The sequence below is a fragment of the Pogona vitticeps genome, chromosome 14 (assembly GCF_051106095.1).
Source record: "Pogona vitticeps strain Pit_001003342236 chromosome 14, PviZW2.1, whole genome shotgun sequence".
Lineage (NCBI taxonomy): Eukaryota > Metazoa > Chordata > Lepidosauria > Squamata > Agamidae > Pogona > Pogona vitticeps.
In genome coordinates, this window is record NC_135796.1 from 11413059 (window position 1) to 11439783 (window position 26725).

General features: G+C 44.2%; 1 protein-coding gene and 1 long non-coding RNA gene across 2 annotated transcripts in view; one reads left to right on the plus strand and one right to left on the minus strand.

Moving 5' to 3' along the window:
* The window catches only part of PPIL2 (peptidylprolyl isomerase like 2), an 80442-nt gene that overhangs the window by 25940 nt on the left and 27777 nt on the right, over positions 1 to 26725 (minus strand). The window contains exons 9-12 of the mRNA XM_072983183.2: positions 25651 to 25726; positions 23375 to 23535; positions 22302 to 22377; positions 20946 to 21052 (exon numbers count right to left, since the gene is read on the minus strand). Of these exons, the coding sequence (XP_072839284.1) occupies positions 20946 to 21052; positions 22302 to 22377; positions 23375 to 23535; positions 25651 to 25726 (420 nt within the window). The remainder of the gene's footprint in view (positions 1 to 20945; positions 21053 to 22301; positions 22378 to 23374; positions 23536 to 25650; positions 25727 to 26725) is intronic.
* On the plus strand, positions 8506 to 8685 carry LOC144584786 (uncharacterized). Its single transcript, XR_013539219.1, has 2 exons — positions 8506 to 8552; positions 8635 to 8685. It is a non-coding gene; the product is annotated as an uncharacterized LOC144584786 (long non-coding RNA).

Sequence of the window (26725 nt, forward strand, 5' to 3'; positions counted from 1 at the left end):
TTGCAGAAAACTGAACGAACAAGTTTGCTTAAAGTACAAAAGTAGCCAAAACGGAGTCCTCTGGGTTGGAGTGCCTCTCCTTCGTGCGCTAGCTTTCTCCTCGAGGAGAGGAGGTTACAAAACCGAGATGGGGCGCATTAAGAAGAGCCTTCCTCATCTGTTTACTCGAGAGTGATATAGCCAACTCCAACCATGCCATGAGTAGAGCTACAGGATCAAGTCCCAGAGGCGGAAACGGCTAGGCACCCAACCGGTCATGTTGCCCCTTGTGGTTATTTTTGTGACGGATCTTAAATTGGGGCAGACTGCTCGAGGAGCGAAAAGCAGGGTATGTGCGCATGCATAAATAAATAAATGAACCGAGAAGCTTTCCTTGCAGCCATGAGGATAGGACTGGAGCCAGGCAAAATCTACAGACACTCAGACATGCCAGCTTGGCTGATTTTAGCATTTTCGGGGGTTTTCTACAGCCGACAACTGATTCGCCTGCCATTCTGCAGCCCTGCTGCTTTTTTTTTTATCAGTGGCTGGGGCTTTTCAGATGCAAAATGTGCCAGCAGTTCAGTCCGGAGATTGAAAGCTCTTATCTCAGAGCGCCTTTGGGCACTCCCCTCCCGCTCTTCTGCAAGGGATATTTTCAACCCATTTCCTCCAAAACTGATTGTTACAGCATGCCACTTGTCAGTGAGGGACAGATGTTTCGAAAAAATCTTTGGATGTCAAACGTGGAAGAGGGGACCTCTCTCTAGACTGGGCTTCCGGGGGGGGGGGGAACCCATACGTGCATTTTTGCTGTAAAATACAGGCAGGACGGGGGACACACGCACAAAAACCCTCTTGCAAGGGTTTAATTTATGTTGCTGTTGGTTAAATGGCACAGAATGAAATATAGCAGATGGCAAAGAGAAGGGTTTGGGGGTATGTGGATAATTGCTTCTTGGTGAGTTGGGAAAGCATTAAAAATTAAGAGAATCAAGAGCAGGGAAACTGGGAGTCAAGAGTAGGGAGGCTCAAAGGTCAAACAAGATCTGGGGAATAATCCAGATCAAAGGGTGAAGCAGAAGGCCGGAGTGTAGATCAGCACCAAAAACACAGGGTATGCCAGGCAGATACTGTTGCTTACCAGGGTGGATAAAACTCAAACTCATGATTTATTTATTTTTTTTAAAAAACCTACATTTTTATCATTTAAACTAGTATTAAAAAAAATTCCAATTTTTAAGATGTCAATCAAAAGTACCCTGTTGCTTGTGCGGAGTTCTACGGAGACAGGAAGCTCTCTTATCTGCTTTCCTGCTCAGGAGGAGTCAACGGACAGGCTGGACTCAGTGGGTCCAGAAGGATCTGGAGCGGGAAGCTGCGAATGCAACAACCTGCCAGGCCGGGCAGCAGCTCCTGCCAGCGAGGTGGAGGAGGATGATTAGGGAAGAGAACATGGATCAAGCTTCCATATTGGAAAAGAACTCAAAAACGTCAAAGACGTTGGCTGTCGCTCTCGGTGTATTCTAACCACTATCTATTATTCTAAGAGTGAGTAATTCGTTAGAAGCGCATTGCTCAGGAATTATTAAAAATAATTTTGAAAAGAGGTAAATGGATCATCCCTCCAAACACAACTCATTTAGGAGTAATCATGACTCCCTCTCTCCTTGAATCGACACACTAATGTTAAAATATGAGGGAAAGGGTGTCCCTGTCCCACTGTGATTGTGAAGGATCTATGAGCTTTATAGCAGTGGTCCCCAACCTTTCTGGGACCACGGACCGTTTGGACGGGTGCGGGTTCCATGAGCAGACCGGTTGGGGGGGCGGGGGCATGCTCGCGGAGGGGAGTGTCACGCTTGCACGCATGTGCAATCAACTCTCACTTATTGTGAAAGTCTGGTTCAGCCAGCCTGAGGCCAGCCTGGCTAGTTAGGATCGTGCCCCAAGTCAGGACAAGAAAAAGAAAGGAAGATTTATTTTAGTGCTAACATTTTCTGAACTGGGACCAGGGTTCTGTGACTTAAATAGTGCTCTGAATGGCCATCAGTTCTCCAATATCTTCTAATATTCCATTCTTGACTCTTGACGTAGGTAAATAGCTCCACGTCATTAACTAAGATAGTTAATGGATGCTCGTTTGGAGATACTACTTATTTATGTGCTTATAAGAAAAACAAAAACAACACAGCCCGACAGCAGCCCACAGGACAAAACTTTTATTTCACTTTTGCAAGCAGCCTTAAGTTGGGCTTAAGTGTGTGAGAGATATTTAACTATTGACATACCGCTGAGGAAATAATGGGTGAAGGTGTCACATAACCTCTGAGGTCACATGATTGCTGCAGCAAGAGTGCTCTAAGCCCTTGACAGCTAGCCTTTGCCCACTTGCGGCTTTCCTGCCTCAACAGCCATTGGGATCAGAGTAAGTTAGAGAAACCTTGGCTTTTCAAAATTACTGTACTTACATTTATCTTTCATCCTGGCTTAACCGTGGACTTTCTCAGCCATTCAGGTTCATAGTTTGTAGAGATGTACTCTTGTATCAATGGACACGATGGCTTCCTGTTTTGTCTATCGCTCTGGAAACTACGTTAAGGTTTTGCCTGGTTAGTGTAGGTTTAAGGTGGTGAGGTCTGGCAGGGTAGTTGATGTGGTACTTTTGAGAAGTTGCTGTTGTTTTTTAATGGAGCTAAATGGGTTTGTTTTGGGGGCAGCCAGATGTAAGCTGGATTTCAATAACAGATGGGAAAGAGCAGCATTTGTGGGGATGAAACATTTGCCCATTCTGTGTGATTAATCTCTGTATTTCATCCCTAGCATTCATTAGATTGTATTCGGTTAACCTCCTTCCTTAGTAACCGTAACTAGAAAAAAAGTTTTTGTTTAAGTTGTTCAGAAATGAACAACGTACCTCTTTACATATTGTTTCCATGTCTGAAGGGTTCCAAAGATTATTGTGTTTGAAATGTTTACCCATTTGTATGATGGTATCAAGCAAGCTTTAGGTCCAATACAGAAGAAATCTGCTCCCTTGAAGTCTGCTACAAGCGTGATCATCCAAGCACAGCAGATGGAACGCTGGGTGCAGCACTACTCTGAGCTATATTCTAGAGAGAATGTAGTAACCAAAGAAGCATTAAATAACACTGAGTGCCTCCCTGTCTTGGAAGAGTTGGAAAGTGAACCAACTTCAGCAGAAATAAAAGTGGCCTTGGATTCCTCGCCTCCAGCAAGACACTTGGAAAGGATAACATCCCTGTTGAAGTATTGTAAAGAGACCATCACCACCGAACTGTATGAAGTCTTTCGTCTTTGCTGGAGGGAAGGTGGAGTACCACAGGACATGAAGGATGCAAACATCGTCATATTGTATAAGAACAAAGGAGACAGGGGCGACCGCAATAACTACCGTGGCATCTCTCTTCTCAGCGTTGTAGGGAAGCTGCTTGCCCGTGTTGTGTTGAAGAGACTTCACATACTTGCAGACAGAGTCTACCCAGAATCACAGTGTGGATTTCGAGCTAATAGATCCACCACTGACATTGTATTCTCCCTCAAACAGTTGCAGGAGAAATGCAGGGAACAACAACAGCCACTCTTTGTGGCCTTCATAGATCTCACAAAGGCCTTTGATTTGGTTAGCAGGGATGGCCTTTTTAAAATACTTCCCAAGATTGGATGTCCACCTCGTCTCCTTAACATCATCAGGTCCTTCCATGAGGGAATGAAAGGCACTGTCGTTTTTGATGGCTCAACATCAGATCCCTTTGACATCCGAAGCAGAGTGAAACAGGGCTGTGTCCTCGCACCAATCCTTTTTGGGATCTTTTTTGCTGTCATGCTGAAACATGCCTTTGGAACTGCAATAGAAGGTGTCTATCTCCGGACTAGATTAGACGGAAAGCTCTTTAATCTCTCTAGATTGAGAGCGAGGATCAAAGTTCAACTGAAATGCATGAGGGACTTCCTTTTTGCTGATGATGTAGCCATTGTTGCCCACTCTGCTGAAGACCTCCAACTACTCATGAATCGGTTTAGGAGGGCCTGCCAAGACTTTGGACTAACAATCAGCCTGAAGAAAACACAAGTCATGGGCCAGGGCATGGACTCACCTGCCTCTATTACCATCTCCACACAGGAATTGGAGGTTGTTCATGATTTCATGTATCTTGGCTCAACAATCTCTGACACACACTCTCTCTGGATGTCGAGCTGGATAAACACATTGGCAAAGCAGCTACCATGTTCCCTAGACTCACAAAGAGAATATGGCTCAATAAGAAGCTGATGACATATACCAAGATCCAGGTCTATAGAGCCTGTGTCCTGAGCACACTCCTGTACTGCAGTAAGTCCTGGACCCTTTGTGCACAGCAGGAGAGGAAGCTGAACACGTTCCATATGCGTTGCCTCCAACACATTTTTTGTATCACCTGGCAGGACAAAGTTCCAAATACAGTAGTCCTAGAATGAGCTGGAATTTTTTAGCATATATACATTACTGAAACAGCGATGTCTATGTGGCTTGGGCATGTCATGAGAATGGCTGATGGTCGGATTCCAAAAGATCTCCTGTATGGAGAATTAGTACAGGGAAATCGCCCCAGAGGGAGACCACAGAGTGATACAAGGACATCTGCAATCGGGATCTGAAGGCCTCAGGAATGAACTTCAACAGATGGGAAACCCTGCCGTCTGAGCGTTCAGCCTGGAGGCAGGCGTGGCATCACAGCCTCTCCCAATTTTAAGAGACCCTTGTCCAGCAGGCCTAGGCAAAAAGGCAGTCACGAAAGCAGCAAAATCAGGGAGCTGGACAGGGGACAGATTGGATTTGTCTTCGGTGTGGAAGGGATTGTCACTCTCAAGTGAGGAATCCGTGCGAAAACACAGGGGGTGGCCATTTTGTTTACCCAGCGGCCATTTTGGAACCACCGATCAGCTGGCCGAAAATGGGGGCTTTGCGATGATCGCTTCCCTGGGAATTTTCCCTATAGAGAACATCGCAAAGTGATCACTTGCAATCGCAAAAACAGCGTCGCTAAGCGATTTTGTCGTTAAACGGAGCGATCGCTAAGCGAGGCACCACTGTATTTATTTCCATATTCATAGTGTTAATAATTTGCTCAAAATTTAAAGGTTTATAAATGTTAATATATATCACATAACTATATTCTCAGTAAAACAACATATCTTATGGTTTGGCATTGACCAGGTAAGAGATCCAAACTCGTTTTGGTTTATTTCGTCCTTTTTAACCGTCTTCCTTCCTTATACAGGCCGAGACGCCGACCAGGTAAGAGATCCAAACTCATTTTGGTTTGTTTTGTCCTTTTTTAACCGCCTTCCCTCCTTATACAGGCCGAGACGCCGACCAGGTAAGAGATCCAAATTAGTTTTGGTTTGTTTTGTCCTTTTTAACCGCCTTCCTTCCTTATACAGGCCGAGACGCCGACCAGGTAAGAGATCCTAACTCATTTTGGTTTATTTTGTCCTTTTTTAACCGCCTTCCCTCCTTATACAGGCCGAGACGCCAACCAGGTAAGAGATCCAAACCAATTTTGGTTTTTTTTTGTCCTTTTTTAAACCGCCTTCCCTCCTTATACAGGCCGAGACGCCGACCAGGTAAGAGATCCAAATTAGTTTTGGTTTGTTTTGTCCTTTTTAACCGCCTTCCTTCCTTATACAGGCCGAGACGCCGACCAGGTAAGAGATCCTAACTCATTTTGGTTTATTTTGTCCTTTTTTAACCGCCTTCCCTCCTTATACAGGCCGAGACGCCAACCAGGTAAGAGATCCAAACCAATTTTGGTTTGTTTTGTCCTTTTTTAACCGCCTTCCCTCCTTATACAGGCTGAGACGCCGACCAGGTAAGAGATCCTAACTCATTTTGGTTTATTTTGTCCTTTTTTAACCGCCTTCCCTCCTTATACAGGCCGAGACGCCGACCAGGTAAGAGATCCAAACCAATTTTGGGTTTTTTTGTCCTTTTTTTAACCACCTTCCCTCCTTATACAGGCCGAGACGCCGACAAGGTAAGAGATCCTAACTCATTTTGGTTTATTTTGTCCATTTTTAACCGCCTTCCCTCCTTATACAGGCCGAGACGCCGACCAGGTAAGAGATCCAAACCAATTTTGGTTTGTTTTGTCCTTTTTTAACCGCCTTCCCTCCTTATACAGGCTGAGACGCCGACCAGGTAAGAGATCCAAACTCATTTTGGTTTGTTTTGTCCTTTTTAACCGCCTTCCTTCCTTATACAGGCCGAGACGCCGACCAGGTAAGAGATCCAAACCAATTTTGGTTTGTTTTGTCCTTTTTTAACCGCCTTCCCTCCTTATACAGGCTGAGACGCCGACCAGGTAAGAGATCCAAACTCATTTTGGTTTGTTTTGTCCTTTTTTAACCGCCTTCCCTCCTTATACAGGCCGAGACGACGACCAGGTAAGAGATCCAAACCAATTTTGGTTTGTTTTGTCCTTTTTAATCGCCTTCCCTCCTTATACAGGCCGAGACGCCTACCAGGTAAGAGATCCATACTCATTTTGGTTTATTTTGTCCTTTTTTAACCGCCTTCCCTCCTTATACAGGCCGAGACGCCGACCAGGTAAGAGATCCAAACTCATTTTGGTTTGTTTCGTCCTTTTTTAACCGCCTTTCCTCCTTATACAGGCCGAGACGCCGACCAGGTAAGAGATCCATACTCATTTTGGTTTATTTTGTCCTTTTTAACCGCCTTCCCTCCTTATACAGGCCGAGACGCCGACCAGGTAAGAGATCCAAACTCATTTTGGTTTGTTTTGTCCTTTTTTAACCGCCTTCCCTCCTTATACAGGCCGAGACGCCGACCAGGTAAGAGATCCAAACTCATTTTGGTTTGTTTTGTCCTTTTTTAACCGCCTTTCCTCCTTATACAGGCCGAGACGCCGACCAGGTAAGAGATCCAAACTCATTTTGGTTTGTTTTGTCCTTTTTTAACCGCCTTCCCTCCTTATACAGGCCGAGACGCCGACCAGGTAAGAGATCCAAACTCATTTTGGTTTGTTTTGTCCTTTTTTAACCGCCTTTCCTCCTTATACAGGCCGAGACGCCGACCAGGTAAGAGATCCAAACTCATTTTGGTTTGGTTTGTCCTTTTTTAACCGCCTTTCCTCCTTATACAGGCCGAGACGCCGACCAGGTAAGAGATCCAAACTCATTTTGGTTTGTTTTGTCCTTTTTTAACCGCCTTCCCTCCTTATACAGGCCGAGACGCCGACCAGGTAAGAGATCCAAACTCATTTTGGTTTGTTTTGTCCTTTTTTAACCGCCTTTCCTCCTTATACAGGCCGAGACGCCGACCAGGTAAGAGATCCAAACTCATTTTGGTTTTTTTCTTCCTTTTTAACTGCCTTCCCTCCTTATACAGACCGAGACGCCGACCAGGTAAGAGATCCAAACTCATTTTGGTTTGTTTTGTCCTTTTTTAACCGCCTTTCTTCCTTATACAGGCCGAGACGCCGACCAGGTAAGAGATCCAAACTCATTTTGGTTTGTTTTGTCCTTTTTTAACCGCCTTCCCTCCTTATACAGGCCGAGACGCCGACCAGGTAAGAGATCCAAACTCATTTTGGTTTGTTTTGTCCTTTTTTAACCGCCTTTCCTCCTTATACAGGCCGAGACGCCGACCAGGTAAGAGATCCAAACTCATTTTGGTTTGTTTTGTCCTTTTTTAACCGCCTTTCCTCCTTATACAGGCCGAGACGCCGACCAGGTAAGAGATCCAAACTCATTTTGGTTTGTTTTGTCCTTTTTTAACCGCCTTCCCTCCTTATACAGGCCGAGACGCCGACCAGGTAAGAGATCCAAACTCATTTTGGTTTGTTTTGTCCTTTTTTAACCGCCTTTCCTCCTTATACAGGCCGAGACGCCGACCAGGTAAGAGATCCAAACTCATTTTGGTTTTTTTCTTCCTTTTTAACTGCCTTCCCTCCTTATACAGACCGAGACGCCGACCAGGTAAGAGATCCAAACTCATTTTGGTTTGTTTTGTCCTTTTTTAACCGCCTTTCCTCCTTATACAGGCCGAGACGCCGACCAGGTAAGAGATCCATACTCATTTTGGTTTGTTTTGTCCTTTTTTAACCGCCTTCCCTCCTTATACAGGCCGAGACGCCGACCAGGTAAGAGATCCAAACTCATTTTGGTTTGTTTTGTCCTTTTTTAACCGCCTTTCCTCCTTATACAGGCCGAGACGCCAACCAGGTAAGAGATCCAAACTCATTTTGGTTTTTTTCTTCCTTTTTAACTGCCTTCCCTCCTTATACAGACCGAGACGCCGACCAGGTAAGAGATCCAAACTCATTTTGGTTTGTTTTGTCCTTTTTTAACCGCCTTTCCTCCTTATACAGGCCGAGACGCCGACCAGGTAAGAGATCCAAACTCATTTTGGTTTTTTTCTTCCTTTTTAACTGCCTTCCCTCCTTATACAGGCCGAGACGCCGACCAGGTAAGAGATCCAAACTCATTTTGGTTTGTTTTGTCCTTTTTTAACCGCCTTTCCTCCTTATACAGGCCGAGACGCCGACCAGGTAAGAGATCCAAACTCATTTTGGTTTGTTTTGTCCTTTTTTAACCGCCTTCCCTCCTTATACAGGCCGAGACGCCGACCAGGTAAGAGATCCAAACTCATTTTGGTTTGTTTTGTCCTTTTTTAACCGCCTTTCCTCCTTATACAGGCCGAGACGCCGACCAGGTAAGAGATCCAAACTCATTTTGGTTTTTTTCTTCCTTTTTAACCGCCTTCCCTCCTTATACAGGCGAAGACACCGCCAAGGTAAGAGAACAAAACTGGTTTTGGTTTATTTTTTCCAGTTTTACTGCCTTCCCTCCTGTTCTGTGAGTTTTTTTGTGTTTTGGTGTGTTTTTTCCCCAGCCCCACTGCGTTTGGGCTGGCTGTGTGTATGTGGAGAGTGTTTTTCCCCCCAGATCCATGCCGTTCTGCTGGGGCTGGCTGTGTGTGGGGAGGTTGTGTTTCCCCCCCCCCAGCCCCATGGCATTCTGCTGGCACTAGCTGTGTGTGGGGTTTATTTTTTAGTGTTTTTCCCCCAGCCCCATCGCGTTTGGGCTGCTGTGTGTATGTGGAGAGTGTTTTTGTGTCTTTTCCCCCAGCCCCATGGTGTTCCGCTGGGGCTGGCTGTGTGTGTGTGGTTTTTTTTGAGTGCTTTTTCCAAGCCCCATAGCATTCTGCCGGGGCTGGCTGTGTTTTTTGTTTGGTTGGTTGTTCTGGTGTGTGTCTTTTTCAGCCCCAGCACATTCCTATGGGGCTTGCCGTGTTTATTTTTATTTTATTTTTTATTTATTTATTTTTTGGTATTTTCCTCCCGGCCGGAATGGATTAATGGGTTTTCAATGTATTCCTATGGGAAATGGTGCTTCAACATGACCATTTTGAGTTATGCACATCTTCTGGAATGGATTATGGTCGTTAGTCGAGGCACCACTGTAGTGTGGTTGCTGACCTTGAGCCAGATATCCTGGAGAGTGAAGTCAAGTGGGCCTTAGAAAGCCTGGCTAACAACAAGGCCAGTGGAGGTGATGGCATTCCAGTGGAACTATATAAAATCTTAAAACATGATGCTGTTAAGGTGCTACACTCAATATGCCAGCAAGTTTGGAAAACTCAACAGTGGCCAGAGGACTGGAAAAGATCAGTTTGCATCCCAATCCCAAAGAAGGGCGATGCCAAAGAATGCTCCAACTACTGTACAATTGCACTCATTTCACACGCTAGCAATGTTATGCTCAAAATCCTACAAGGTAGGCTTCAGCAGTATGTGGACCGAGAACTCCCAGAAGTACAAGCTGGATTTCGAAGGGGCAGAGGAACTAGAGACGAAATTGTTAACATGCACTGGTTTATGGAGAAAGCCAGAGAGTTCCAGAAAAACATCTACTTCTGCATTGACTACGCAAAAGCCTTTGACTGTGTGGACCACAGCAAACTATGGCACGTTCTTAAAGAAATGGGAGTGCCTGACCATCTTATCCATCTCCTGAGAAATCTATACATGGGACAGGAAGCAACAGTTAGAACTGGATATATGGAACAACTGATTGGTTCAAAATTGGGAAAAGAGTACAACAAGGCTGTGTATTGCCTCTCTGCTTATTTAACTTATATGCAGAATACATCATGCAAAAGGGTGGATTGGATGAATCTCAAGCCAGAATTAAGATTGCCAGAAGAAATATCAACAACCTCACATATGCAGATGACACCACTCTGATGGCAGAAGGTAAGGAGGAATTAAAGAACCTCCTAATGAGGGTGAAAGAGGAGAGCGCAAAAAATGGTCTGAAGCTCAAGATCAAAAAAACTAAGATCATGGCCACTGGTCCCATCAGCTCCTGGGAAATAGAAGGGGACGATATGGAGTCAGTGACAGATTTTATTTCTTGGTTCCATGATTCTATATTTTATTGTAGTTGTTGTATTATTATGTATTTGTTTGTGTTTTTACTGTCTGATTTTATATTGGAAGCCGCCTAGAGTGGTCCGGTGGTCCAGATAGGTGGGGTATAAATCAAATAAATAATAAATAAATGATCTTGGCAGATGGTGACAGCAGCCACAAAATTAAAAGACACCTGCTTCTTCAGAGGAAAGCAATGACAAACCTAGACAGCATCTTAAAAAGCAGAGACATCACCTTGCTAACAAAGGTCCGCATAGTTGAAGGTATGGTTATTCCAGTCGCAATGTATGGAAGTGAGAGTTGGACCATAAAGAAGGCTGACCGCCGAGGAATTAATGTTTTTGAATTGTGGTGCTGGAGGAGGCTCTTGAGAGTCCCCTGGGCTGCAAGGAGAACAAATCTATTTGTTCTGAAGGAAATCAACCCCGAGTGCTCACTGGAAGGATAGATCCTGAAGCCGAGGCTCCAATACTTTGGCCACCTCAAGAGAAGAGAAGACTACCTGGAAAAGACCCTGATGTTAGGAAAGTGTGGAGGCAAGAGGAAGGGGACAACAGAGGATGAGATGGTTGGACAGCAACCAATATGAATTTGACCCAACTCCGGCAGTGGAAGGCAGGAGGGCCTGGCGTGCTCTGGTCCATGGGGTCACGAAGAGTCGGACACGACTTAACGACTAAACAACAAAATAGGTTGTTGGCAGGATAGGTAAGTAAATGTTTGAGAAGAACACAAGGTCGTATCCAGACCTACTCTCATCCATATATACTTCACACATTTTATCTCCATCTTACTCCTTAGCCAAATCTTCACACACACCCACTCAGTCTCTACATCTGAATTCATCCACTATCACACTGACCTGCCCTCCCCACACCTCCCTCCCTCCAGCAACCGACAGAACATGTCTCTTCTCCTCCTACCCACAATCCCCCATCATTGCTCTTCATATGCACATACCCAGACATACTATTACTTTTTTAAAAAAACACCATCTCCTCTAGACCCACCCAACTCCCCTCTCATACATACACATTCCACCTTCTTCCCAACCGTATAGCTCCCCTACAGAAGATCCTCCCCTCCCAATCCCACACCATGCCACATGACGACTTATCTGCCCCACATGGACAAAAAGCATCCTACTATGCACTCCCCTCTTCCCTTCCATGCCCCACATGCCCAACGGCCCTAACCAATCCCTCATACCATTTATAACATGCCCCCCACAACCCCACCCCTCAATAGAGGGGTTAAAATCAGTTAAGTGTGTTCCTCCCCTTTTTCTCCTCTCCCCCACTGTTTGTCCCATCTTGTTGAAATATCTTCTATTATGTAAAAATCGTTTTTATATATGCCCCTATTGTATATTGTTATGTTGTAAGTTGCCTAGAGTGGTCTTAACTGACTAGATAGGTGGGATATAAATAAATAAATAAATAAATAAATAAATAAATAAATAAATAAATAAATAAAATTAAAATAAAAAAATAAAAAAATTAAAATAAAAAAAATTAAAATAAAAAAAATAAAAAAATAAAAAAATAAAAAAATAATAATTAATAATTAATAATTAATAATTAATAATAATAATAATAATAATAATAATATTAATAATAATAATAATAATAATAATAATAATAATAATAATAATAATAATAATAATAATAATAATAATAATAATAATAATAATAATAATAATAATAATAGTTAACTCCAACACTTGATTCCATATTTCTGGAGCTGGTGGGCAATGTATACCTCTGCTGGCGTGGATTCATACGCTTGCTTGGAGCTATTTTTCCCACATCTTCTGATCTGAGATAGGCAGGTAGAGGCACCAATCGGCGCTTCCCACAAGGCTGTGCTGGGGTTGGATGTTGATGCAATTATAAGATCCTTCTGCCCCCAGTGGCCCTTTTCCCTTTGAATTAACCCGCCCGCCCTGGGTCCAGTGTGGCTGAGGTGGTCGCTTCGGGGCCGGATAGGAATTTTGGGTCCGTCTCACCTGATTGGCATATAAAAGGTGGGCGGACGTATTTTTGCCTATCCCACACTGTTTACCCATGGGATTCTGAGGGCTATGCTAGGTTTGAGTCACGTTTAAATAGCTCAAACTGTCAGGTAGTGCGGAAGAGAAGGTGAGCTTCAGTGAGCTCCCAAAAAGCGCATGGGGTCCTACCGCACCCAGCATCACAGCAACCAGGATCTAGTGTTTCACTTGCAGGGATGGAGGGTGAATAAGGTATAGTCCCATCCCTTGCATGTCTTAGTTCTAGACAACTGGGTGGATGGCAGATAGGGAGGTTTTTCTTCCCAGTCTGTGGCCATCTGGGTACGAGCTGTTCAGGGGACAGCTCTGACCAGGAGATTGGGACTCACCCGCTTAGGATTGGAGAGGGGGTAAGAGATACCCCTAGATCCTGCCCCAGAGATCCACATGGCATCCAGGACCCTCTGCAGGATGAGAGTGATTGGAGGTTAAAAGCAATAAAGTGTGGCCCTAGTTAACTCCAACACCTGTGTCCGTCTCTTTATTTCGGGAGTGGGTGGGCAGAGATTAAATAACAGTGGTGGAGGAAAACACTGAATATTAATTTCATGAACTTTAAAATATCATGTGAATAAATCTACAGTGTTTTGGAAATTCATAGTATTACTGTATATTCCAAAGTGTCAATAGTCAACAAGGGACCACAGCGGAATATTTAACTACAAAAATTCTCAAATGCTTTCCAGACAGTTTACATGTCTCCTCTACATTTTCTCTTTTGCATTCTTTTTCAACAGCTCCACAGTTCATCCCAAAAGCAGTCTTGACTGCCACTAGCAAAGTCCCGTCTCCCACCCCTCCAAATGTAGGATATCCACAAGAATAATCACAGGCCTGACACTATACTGATTTCCTACTGATTCTGCCTCTTATCACACAAGAGGTAAATTACTGAGACAGGGCTCACATTGCTGATTTATCAAGAAAACACCAATCATCGCTAAGCGAAATTCCCCCATTTAAACCATCGTTTTGCGATCGCAAAACGATAACAAAAACGTCACGTAATGCGGATTCGTCGTAGAGCGAGGTAATCGTCCACCGGGGCACGACTGTAATGTACTTTTTGTTTCTTCCTTGTTGGCCACGGCTCTTCGGCCCCGGCGGCAAACAAGCAGCAGCAGCAGGAAAGGAAAAGGAAAGGAAGAGAGAGGGAGGGAACGAGCGACAGACCGTCAAAACAGATGGATGGATGGGTGCGAGCTCTCCGCGGCAGGTTGCAAAAGGAGACGGGGTGGGGAGCACGCGCAAGAAGGCTGTTTTCTTGGCATCACTCCCTCCCGCAGCACATCTGGGCAGGGAGCGGAGGAGCGCCAGGCGGGAGGAAGCGGGGGGGCAGGCGGGACCCAGCCCCTACGAGGTGGGGAGGAAGCCCCACACTTGCCAAGTAGGTGCCGTCACCGCCGCTGCTCTGCTCCAGGTTGGGCTGACATTAGAAGCCAGACAGATTTTGTTGCAAGCGCAACACCGCCACCCACATGCATGACACGCCCCTCCGCAAGTGCAAAATGCCCCCCGTGCATATGTGCGGAGATCCGTGTCCACAGCCCAGTTAAAGCAAGTCCACGGACTGTCAATGGGCCACGGACCGGGGGTTGATGACCCCTGCTTCACTAGACAGAGAGAGCTTGAGTTCTGAAGGGGGATGGAGGTTGCATTTCCAAATGAGGATCAATGCTTATCACCCTTTGTTGTTTGCCCTGCAAGCATACAGGTTGAAACCTAATACCCAATAAATCCAATGTGCAGGCCTTCCTTCAATATAACACCAACAACAACAACAACAACATGGCAGAGTGGTAAAATTAGTGCACTGGTCATTATGCAAAAAATTAGAACCGGCCAGCCTCCAAAAACCCGTGGGAACATCAGGTAGGGAAGGTGTCAGAAAATTAGGGGGGTCAAGATCTTGTGTAATTTCCAGAGCCAAACGGATAGACACCTTGAACACAACACACAAGTAACAGAACAAAGAAAAGTCCGGATCATTGACATGGCAATTCCAGGGAATGCCAGAGTTCAAAATAAAGAAGTGGAAAAACAAACAAAATACAGAGATCTGGCCATCGAAACATCTTGCTTGTGGATGAAACCCCTTTCAGTGGTCCTTGGGGCTTTGGGAACAATATCAAGAAATTTCAAACAGTATAATAGCATAGGCATCCTTCAGTCTCGAGAGACTATGGTAACATGCTCTGAATCGAGGAGTGTCCTCTCCAGAGCATGAAGCCCGGGTAAGGTAATATGGAGGATAGGCTGTTACCCAAGCAGCAGATCCCCCCTCTCCACATTGCTGAAATGGTCCAATGGAAAGGCAAGAGCCAATACAACTGGTTCCAGCAACAGTATAATAAGCAGTTGCAAATCTCAGAAATAAAACCATCAGAGCTACAAAAAAAATTAGCAACATTAGGAACAGCATACATACTGTGCCAATATTTAACAGATATTTAGGTTTTTGGTTAAAAGGTGTATCTGTTATATCTAATACCAGTCAATGATTTTATAATTTTGACTGCGTTTTTGAGTAATAATAATAATTTTAGAACTGAAGGGATCCTAGGGATCATCCAAGTCAAGGAGACTCACTGGGGAATCAAACTCCCAAGATCTAATTCTGCAGCCACTTGCCTATCCAGCAGTTCTACCTTTCAAAAGATCGGAGCTTCTGAGCTCAAGACTTCCTCCTCCTTTCTTCGCTTTTGGAACATCTTATCTGACAAGAGACCTCGTCTACGATCTCAACAGCTTGAAATCGTTTTTGTGCTTCCCCCCCCCCCCCTCTTCTGGCGGGTCTAATGAAGCCACGACAACAACACAGGGCTTTGAGTTTATCTGGGACCCATTGCCGCTAACCCCTGCTTTATGTACTTGGTTTTTTAAAAAATGCAACAAAGCCCTATTAAGGTCACCATTACAAAAAGGTTCAAGCTTGCATGATCTGTACCATGTGTTACTTCTGAACTCTGTACCAGCTTTCGACTGTCCCTGCCTCTCTATGTTCAATCTGTGCCCATCTCTCTCTCTCTCTCTCTCTCTCTCTCTCTCTCTCCTGTTTCATGAGACAGAATCCATTCTTTCTGTTGCATTAAAAGAAAAAAAAGTACACTGGGTGCACATTTCCCTGCATCACATGCTTGCATACGCCCTGCTGTGAGTTTGTGTTATGTGGCGGTGCAGCTTTCCCCAAGTCCAGATGATAGCTCTCCAGGGATAACCAGACATAGGCCTGCAATTCATTCACTCCCCTTTTGCCATCACTGGTGTATCCATTCCTTTTGCTGCAGAATTACAACTGGTTTCAGCTACTTTTATAATTGCAAGGCAGCCTGATTTCTTAGATGTATTTTGTAACCCAGGAGGCCTCCTGTTTGCTGCATTCGAGGCAATCAGAAGTACAGTGGTGCCTCGCTTAACGACTTTAATTCATTCCAGCAAAATTGCTGTAGAGCGAAAACGTCGTAAAGCAAAATTAAAAAGCCCATTGAAATGCATTGAAAACCGTTCAATGCGTTCCAATGGGCTGAAAAACTCATCGTCCAGCGAAGATCCTCCACAGGGTGGCCATTTTCGGTGCCTGTAGAGCGAGGAATCCATCCAAAAACACAGCGGGGAGCCATTTTGAAAACCCGACGATCAGCTGTTTTGATCGTCGTAACGCGAAGAATCGGTTCCCGAAGCAGGGAACTGATCTTCGCAAAGCGAAAAAACATAGTTGTGAAGCAGATTCGTTCTTATACGGAGTAATCGTTAAGCGGGGCACGACTGTAGCTACTTCTATTACTCTCCCCTGCCCTGGCCGCCTGCACTTTCTAATACTCCCCCCCAAACACCAATGTTTTAACACCAGCACATCCTCCACTTTTGCCAGCATCCCCCTCCCCCAAGACCGTCACCTTCATTCAACACATTTAGGGTTGAGATTTTAATTCGACTCTGAAGCCAGTGCCTGATTTCTGTGACTCCAAAGTGGACGCCAAAGATGCAACCTCAAGCCACTCCAGATAACCAAGAGGGCTGAGAAATTCACTTGGGCAGTGGCATAAAAACAGCAAAAACCAGCCCAGTTGGAGAGAGAGGAAGAGGGGGTCCCTCCTACCCATGACTGGAGGCTGTCCCTAAACGGACTGAAATCCTTCTGACACAAGTCCCAGAAAATCGTTCCGCTTTAACAGATGGAAATCTTAAATTGAATCATTTTGCCACAAGACGGGAGAATGGCTGAGGGCCCATCAGAGCCGGCCCTTCACGCCCCCGTGGGGCTCAAAGGTCTGGGCTTCAGTATTTCAGTGCTTAAAATATTTTACTAGCTTCCTCCAATACTGCTTTACCGTTGCACCTGATGATCTCTGTACTCGCATTCCATTTTGGGGGTGGCGGTGTGTCCTTTCGTAGTGTTGTGCTGTTATTTTCACTGTGACTTTATTGGATTTCTCATGTTTTAAAACATATGGTGCAAAATCTGGACATATCTATTTTATTGCACATTCAATAAATCAAATGAATAAATAAATCAATGTTGCCACTGGAAAGATAAGCACACCCTTGCTCCATGCATTAATTGACTGGATCCTATTTCACGGTGCAGCGTTGGAAGGTCCTTACTCTTAACAGACAAACACCTCTTTTCTTTCCCTTATATTTTATGAATAGTATCGTTGGTATTACGTTATACAGCATTAAAAAAAAAGAATCAAAAATGGTTCAAGAATCAACAGCTCCCTAGAAAGCTCTTTCAGCCCAAATTATGTTTTCTTTGTATTTCAAAGTCTGCTCACCTTGATGCCACTTCTTCGATTTTAATTGTTTTACATTTTCTTTTATTGGTTACTTATTTTTGTTTCTTTTCTTTATTTTGCTCCCTTGCTAACTATAACAAAGAAAGGACAACTAAACAGGAAATCGTCCCATCTCCACATCCCCAAACCACAGGGGTATCTTGCCTTGGCTGCTAAGTGGGATCTGTAGCTTACGAAAAGTGTGGACAGACAGTAGATTTGGGTCCTGTTGGGCCCCATAGATTTACAGTACTGAGTCCAGAACACTGGGGTGGTCATGCAGTAAATCTGTAAAAAATTCAGATTCTCCTCTGCTTAACAACAAGAAGTCTCTTCCAGGTTACTGAATCAGACTACTGAAATTAAGAATCGGTCTGGGGTTGGGGGTGGCAGACCGGCAGTGGATTTTTATGTGAAAACACACTCCTCGTATTGTAAGCAAATTCTTGCTCTGAGGCTTGGGGCCCACGGCCACCCTGTTCCTTCATTCTATCACATGTGTGCCTGCCTTGATACAGGCCGGTGAGACTCGTGAAAGATGAAAGAGGGTCATGAATTCAACTATGGAAAATTAGGGTTCATAATGGAGAGCCTATTTGATGTCAGAAACCACTTCTCAGCATATATGTCCTCTTCTATGTCGGGAAAACGATAACAAAGATGGAAGGGCTTAAGTGTTCCCTCTTAAGTGTGCTGGAGAGAATAGCAATGCCTGGACTTCTTTCCGATATGATGTGGAGGTGATTTTGGGTTCCAAGACCACACCAGTGGACTCTTAAGCTCTCATAGGCTTTATCATGTTCATAGGGCTCTACATATGGTCCCTGCAGCAGATTGCTTGTTTGTCATCTGAGCACACACAAAGGCTAAGGAGGCCTATTACCAGAAACATGGTCAGCAAGCGATGAACTGGCTACAGCTCCTATGAACTAAGAATGGAAAAAGTTCCCTCTGGGAGAAATTTTAAAGCACTGTGAAATTCCTTGTTTCAAATCGAGAGCAAGACAACGGCTGTCTCTTCTCATTTGTGTCAAATACCTCCATTGAGTTTCCCTTTCAGAAGCAAAGCATGTACACACCAAGCTCAGAGGGAAAGGATGACTTTGAAGAAAGACTCAAACAACCCACCCAGTGCTTCAAATTCTTAAAGAAGGCAAGCAGTGATTCTAGTTACAAGTGATTATGCACAAAACCAGCAAGTTCTGCACAGAGTAAGGTTCCTGCCATCGTAAGAATTCTATCAAGAGTGGCAGGAAATTTCTTAGATATCTCACCAGGCAGGGGATGAATGCTGCCGTTCCTCCGCCCATGCACGGGCAAGACAAGAGATGATTTGCATTCTCTATTCTGATCACAACCATAATTCAAATCTAGATTGGTGGAAGCACTACTGCTGAAATCTGGGGTCTTCAATTATTGAGGCATGTCTACCTTTCTGGACTGCCTTACCCCCTAACCCCTTCTATGCTCCATTCCCACTGCTCTGAAACAACAGCCTTCAACAAAATCTAACTTCTTGATCTGCGAAGGAAAAAAAAAATTCACAAGTACATGTCAGGTGCCACTGTGTAGGCAAAAGGTTACTTAAAAACTGATCGGATTTCAACACCCCTGAATTAAAAAGGGGACAGGAGCAGATGGTGGAAGTCCCACATCTCAGGAGCATTGGGACTCCACAGCCAACTGCACTCTCCAGACTGCGCAGAGGCTTCTTCGAGGGTCAACGGCAGTGAGGGATGACTAACGGGCATCCTGCTGGAAAAGGCACCCGAGACACAAGAGCCTCAAAAACTCGCAAAGATAGAAACAACTTTGGCCAGAGAAAAAAAGCGCACGGAACAGAAGCCATTGTGACACGCAGCGACATCAATGATTCAAAACAGTCTGCTCGTTTTGGGAATGCTCCAGAGAACGGTTGCCCTGGTGTCCTAAGGTTTTTTCATCGTCTCAGCTGTCTCAGCTTTACTCAACAAAGAGGGGGAAAAAATAGGTCAGCGTTAAACATTCAATTAAAGCTCCCGAGAACCACCCCAGCACAGTGTGATGCTGAAACGTTTACATCATCCTTCTGCCTTCCTTGCCAACTCATCGTGCATCGAGCCCATGCCACGCACACCACCTGTTGCATCTGGGAGATGCGCTGAAATGCTTTCAGGATGACTCCTCTGCTCCAGCAGGACTCTCTGAGCCCAGGGAGATCTCCTAGTGAGCCACGCCAATGATCCGTGTGCCACCAAAATCACAGAGTGGAATAGGAGTAACAAATACCCTCAGACCTTGCTGGGCAGTTCCCGTCCTTTATCACATCATCTGTGATGATCAGGGCTAGGAAAAGATGCAGTCCAGTAGCATCTAGGCAGTTCCAGGTTCCCGCACCTCAGAATATAACCTCCTCCTATTGCAGTTTTAAAAATTACTTTTTTGGACAACAGCTTCCAGAATCATTTATTTGGCACAGTCACAGACTGGATACTGGAAGTCACATTCTAGAAAAGTAACTTCTCCAAACTGGTTGGGTCAACTGTATCTCACATTTTCATTAAAAAAAATTTTTTAAATCCCTAACCTTACCATCTCTTTCTCATTTTAATTTTTTTCCCTAGATTCCCATCACAGCTACGGGTGCAGAAATTCACACAGAATGCAATAATTCATAAAGCGCGCACTAGAAATATGCATACTTCTATGTACATGCATGTGAAACCTTGATAGTGAAATAAGAATAATTAAACAGTCAAACGCATGACCCACTTTGTTACTGGAATATGGGAAAAAAAGAAAGAGAAAGCATTTAATCTCTGTGAACAAAGCCTTCCTCCAATTATTCAAAAACCCCAAAGGACTAGTTAATAAATTCAAGTCGTCACTGTGGCTGGAGGGGGCCATTCTTTCCCATCTCTATGATTAAACTGCCACATGTACAAATGTTGTGGTTCAAGGAACAAAACGATTGTGTGTAGCCTTTTCTCTGACATGCAAAGAGTGATTTATTTATTATTTATATTAATCTGGAGTATTTATACTCCTGACTGTGGTTCTTGGGGGCAATTGACAATACATTTTTTTAAACACAGTAAAATTGTCAAGAATGGTTAAGGAATAGAAAAGATACACACAAATCCAGCAGTAAATGAATTTAAAGCAGTAAATCTGGGTCTTGTCCCATGCACAGTAGAACTATTTAAAGAAATGGAACTTGTTAATCAACCCATGTAGTTAGTTGACTAGATGGGCAGGGTATAAATGCAATAAAATAAATAAATAAATATGCACCCCCTTTGATTTCAATAGATGTACTCAGGGTGGGAATGAAACCAGATTTAACCCAGTATGTTTTCAAAGAATTAGCATTATACATTACGGTCTAATCAAAATGTTGTGTCAGTGTTGTATTGTGGCCACCATTACGACACTCTGAGCACTTTTTTTGAACGGAAAGGAAGATTTGAAATAAAATAAATATTTGTTTAACAAAAGAAAAATCTTTTCTTTTTTTTTTAAATATAACATTTAGAAAATTAACAAATAAAGGCTTCGTTCGAAGAGGTTCTCTGCCTGAATTCCTGTTCTCAAAACTGGACAATTAGCTTCTTTGGATCACCCCACCATCCACCCCAAACCCAAATGAAGCCAGTCGAAAAAGGGGATTGCAACAAGCAAGATCTGAATCCGTACCATGTCACAGTGTAACTCCAGATTGAGGTCGCCTTTGTTGGTATGCAGCCGGATGTAGCCTTTCTTCTTCACATACTGATATCGCACCACATCGTCATCAATAGCAGCTAATGTATGCAAGCAAAGGATAAAATTAGCACTAATTATATCTGTCTCTGTCATCTGCGAACATGCCACGAGCTGAAACTCTATTAATAGAGTTGACACCTTCTCCTTCTCATGTACATAAGAATCATCATGCGGGATGAGACCGACACCTCTCTAAGTCAAGTGTTTGGGACCCACAACGAACGAGCAGATGTCCATGAGAGGCCCACGAGGTTTCGCAGCGCTCTCTTGCTATTGTTTCCCAGCAACGGGTGCACAGAAAGAAATTGGCTCTAATAAAGAAGGAAACCTGCGGTGAATCAGAAAGCGGGTCTGTCGGGGTGGGGGTGGGGTTGAGAACCTCTAAAGCTCAGATGCTTCAGACAACCATGTCAACCATCTATAACCCTAAGACTGGCCTCAATGGAAACATCTCTGAAACATCCACATTTTAAAGACTTAACACATTTATTACAGTGTATGGCTCTGTAGGTTGCAAACTGCTCCAGTCCATGAAAATGGGATAATTTTACATATACAGTGGTGCCTCGCATAACGAGCGCACCGTTGAACGATGAATCCGCATTGCGATGCAGATTTCCCCATCGCTAATGCGAGGGCATGCTCGCATTACGATGGGGGAACAGCTGTTTGGCGGTTCCAAAATGGCCACCGGACACCCAAAATGGCCGCCGAAACACCCAAAATGGCCACCGGGACACCCAAAATGGCCACCGGGACACCCAAAATGGCCACCGGGACACCCAAAATGGCCACTGGGATACCCAAAATGGCCGCTGGAACATGGGAAAACATCGGAGAACAGTTGAGTTTTGGGCCCATTTGGAATGCATTAAACGAAGTTTAATGCGTTCCAATGGGTTTCCCCATTCCGCTTAACGATGTTTTCCCATAGCGCTATGCGGGGCACCACTGTACTGCTCTGGAATTGCCACTGGAGATGAAGCAGTAGGGAAATTTTTAAAAAGTAAACTAGTATTTAACTCTCTAAAGGAAACAGAAGACGTAAGGACAGGAGAAAAGCCCAGACTGAGGTCCCCTTTACCAAATCAAAGATGACGCCCATTAAGACTAGCGTTTCCTTCCCAGAGTGGGCAAGCTGGATGTGGCGGCTAGAATACCCTCTTGCTCGCGCTTTGTGTCTCCAATCTGTACATTTCTAATTAGTATTGTGCTAAGGTCCAGTTCTGAGAGCTAATGGCAATCTACTGTACAATACGCGAGGCAGCCCTACGTGCCAGTACGTACCTGCTTCGTGTGTTGTTTCCGGTGCCATGGCAGTGGATGTGAAGGAGGCACTCACTCTGCCTGTGGAATAGTGAGCCTGTGGAACAACAGGGCAATGGATTTAGTAGAATTATCTCACCGTAAGGATTTCAAGAGACAGACTCTCCAACAGTAGAACAAGATACAGACGCTCCAAAATGGATTCGTCAGTTTGTTTACTCAATTGTTTTACTTTACTGTATTTCTTGTTGATACTGTTATATTATAATAGTTGTGTTGATTTGATTGTTAACCACCCAGAATGTTGCCTTGCACTAATCAGGCAGTATAAAAGTTCAATAAATAAATAAACAAACAAACAATCACAAACAACCAGGAAAAGCTCCCAACCAATCCAAGACAAGTAGAGAGAAACCAACTTTGATTATTTGGGATGCTTCCCTGCTTATAGATATATTTTTAAATATTTTCAGACCACGGATAAGTGAAACCTCAGATACTGATTCTGTGGATATAGGGAACCTACTGTATATATGTACACACACCTCATCTTATTTCAAAAGATCGTGGTAGGGTACAGAAATAAAAGGAGTCATTCCAATCCTCTATTAAAATTTTTAAAGAGTTTATACCACTCAATGGATGCTCGTTCAAATCAAGCTTGACCAAGTAGACCAGGTTAGAACGCCAAATCTAGGCAAGGCAGGATTTTTAGGCCCTAAAGCAGGGCTTCTCAACCTGGGGTCCCCAGATGTTCTTGGACGAAAAGTCCCAGAAGCCTCCACCACCGGCTGTGCTGGCCAGGATTTCTGGGAGTTGCAGTCCAAGAACATCTGGGGACCCAAGGTTGAGAACCCCTGCCCTAAAGCATTCAGCAAAGAGCCATGTTTTAACTTGATACTGAAACGAGCACAGCGTTGGCCCAAGTCCCCATGGCAGAAAGGACATTTCCTGTGTCTTTACCTTAACGTACTGTGACAAAAAACGGGGGGGGGGGGACAAATTCCATCCCATCTCTCCTTTACACTGAATATTTCTCTCCTCCCTCCAAACTCTCTTTCAGAAACACGCCGTGTCCATCTTATTCAACTTACTGCATTCAACTTATCCACTTTCTTCTTCTCCGGGCCCCTCATGGTTGATGCCAGGAGTTCATCCCCTTTGAATTCTTTATAAAGTTCGGACAGCGTTTCTCGGGTCTCGGTGTTTGCATTCTTCAGGTAGTAGGACGGGTCTGATCTGGCTTTCTCCTCATCTGCAAAACATTAATTTTAGGAAACATCCTCTCAGGATCCACACGATTCTCATGGTTCCCTATCTCACTGGTTCGCTGTTAAAATGGAAGATAGTACCCTTCCTCCTTCAATGCCACTAATGCAGGAAGTAAGGCGTTGGGGGGGGGGAACATGGACTGCCGGGAAACAAATGAGGAGGGTTGATAGTAAAGTGGCAAACTATGGCTCTGTTCAGACATCAGGCTAAACTGGAATTTAACGAGATGTGATTGAATTCAGCTTCTTCCTGGGCTTGTATGCTCCCCACTTATCTTTCTTCTTCTTGGATGCCTCAGATGAGTAGTTCAAAAGCATCCTCTTCTGCTGTTGGCTAACTGTGGTTTGTTGGGCCTTGATTAACTGTGGTTTGTTGGGCCTGGACAGTTTATCTGCACCAACAAAATACAACTAACATTTCAGTTCCACAAGCCAGCTTTAAATCCAAGTTCCCAAAGTTGAGCTGTTTTATCCTAAAAAACGGTTAAACCTAACTACAGTTCCTAGTCTACATGACACGGCAAACTGTGGCTGATCAAAAGCAGAAATGAAAACTTGTGGATTCCTCCTCTGAATGGTGCAGGAGAGGAAGGGGGCAGAACAGAAAGACACTGGGCAAGGCGAGGCTTCCATCCCGATATCTAGAAGGATATCCAAACACGCCAAACTTTCCCATTTCCCCCCTATGCATTTCCATTCTAAATAGAAATAAAGAACGCTGAATCCCATTAAAAACTGTCCTTGTATTTCATGTTAAGGACGTTAGACGTTTCTGATAGCAGTTTTACAAAACAAATAACACAACACAATAGCTATGGATGAATGAATACAGCAGCACCATACTTTAAAAGCAGACATTCGTGTAGCGTAATATCAACCATTAAATAAAATTCATAAGGTCAAGGTAAAGGTTCTCTTTGACAATTGTCCAGTCATGTCTGACTCTAGGGTGCGGTGCTCATCCCCGTCTCCAAGCCATAGAGCCAGCGTTTGTCCGTAGACAGTTTCCGCGGTCACGTGGCCAACGTGACTAGACACGGAATGCCGTTACCTTCCAACCGAGGTGGTACTTATTTATGGACTTGCATTTACATGCTTTCGAACTGCTAGGTTAGCAGCAGCTAGGACAAGTGATAGGAGCTCACTCCGCTGCATGGATTCGATCTTATGATGGCTGGTCTTCTGACCTTGCAGCACAGAGGCTTCTGCGGTTTAACCCGCAGCGCCACCACGTCCCTAATAAAATTCATAATTATTGTCAAATGCCTTCCCATTTTCAACTGTCAGAGGGAGGGGTATAATTTAAGTATCTCATAACACTCTGCAGTGACATGGAGGTTATCTTTAGAGGTGAATTTCATTGTATGGGTATACTGTGTATATACTTACAATGACAATAAATTATATTATTATTATTAAAAAATTATATTATTATTACTTCTCCTGGTGCCCCTGCCAAGTGTGGGAAAACCACCTTTTCAGTGATGGTGCTTGTATGATGGAATGACGGGTACCTTCCTTATATATTCCCTGGTGCCATTTTCCAACTCTTTGCCTCCCAAGAATGTGTGCCCTCCTTAACCCACCCAATTTTAACTCGATTTGTCCTTTTAGCGATGCAACACTTCACCAGTTCTACCCTTTGCTGCTTCACATTTTTAAACTGTTTTACTGGCTATTGATGGTATTTTAGTGTTTTATTACTGGAAGTTGCCACAGGCACGCTGCTACTGTGGGGGGGGGCATTGTGGAAAAAATGAAATAACAGAATAATCAGAAAGGCACTCCTGCTGTTGATCAGAAAGCCAGGTAGAAGAAGAGCGGGTGCCCCAGAGCAGAAGGGCTCAATCTTTGGCCCTCCAAATATTCTGGATTTCAGCAGCTAGGATTCCTGACCACTAGCCATGCTGGCTGGGGAACCTCTAGAGGCTGAAGTCCGAAAGAAAAGACTGGAATCCCCCACAATCGTGTATGGGATGTGAATGGCCCTCCCAAGCTAGGAGCCTGCCTTGCTGTTGATGACGGCTTTGCTTGGTTTCCCCAAGCCCATTCATGTTTTCCCTTACACCTCCCTTTTGCCTCCCTGGTGTCACTCTTACCTGGATCCGTCACTTTTAAGTTGTTCTTCACGTGGAAAAAGCTGGAAACATTAAATTTGTCCAAGTGGGTTGGATCCTTTAAAAAAAAGGGGGGGGGGGGAGAAACAATGACTAAATATCTGTTTTGTAAGCTATATCTATGCAAGGATGATGATGCCACCAGCAAAGGAGTATTTTCTTTTCCATGGTCTGTGTGACTCACAAGTGACTCGATCCATTATGTGGAAGCTGTGGGAATCACAGGGTGGAAGAGGGCACTCTCAAGATACCAAAAATCTCCCCTTGCAGGTGATGTCATCACCCTTCTGCAAGAGCAACTTACACAACGGGATTCTGCCCGCAGAGCACAGCAGCAGACATTCTGAAATGCAACCCTAGCCTGCTACTATTTCAGACATCTTTATCTCTCTTCAGTTTTTCCCAGTGATTATTTGCATGAAAGCTTATCTTCATTCCAGCACATTCTACTTGAGCGTGACACAACTTGAAGAACTGGGGCTCCAAAATGATTTCATAAAGGCTGCTGAGGGGGGGAGAGGCTAGTACACTGGAGTAGGAAGGAGGTACAATGGCCCGAAGTCCCGATGTAACACTGAAAGAACTGTCTAATATGCTGATATGCATGCAAATTGTATAACTCAAGATGAATACAGCATTGTGTCTTCAGATAAGAAACCCTCCAATATTCCATCACCACCAAGTCAGTAGAGAGAGCCAATTGCTCTGTCTCTCATTAAATGACATAATTATGTCTTTCATTCAGCCCTGAAATTGTTTGCTTTCACTGGTGAATAAATCTTCAGTTTTATGGCTGGCAGTAAAACCAAGAGACATTTACAAAGTCAAGCAGTGTGAGCCTGCATCTAAATAACAAACCACCCGCTTCCTTTCTCTCTACCCCCCCCCCCCATTTATATGCTGTTTTCACTAGTTTTTTCCTTTGTTTCTCCTCTTCTCCTATAAGAATCTGCAGGCAGCCTTTCCCACCAGGAGAAACAAATCATTTCCTATGGTCTGCGGTTTGGTACGCAAAGATGATTCTTCTCACAATCCCTTTCAAATACGTGCATTATAG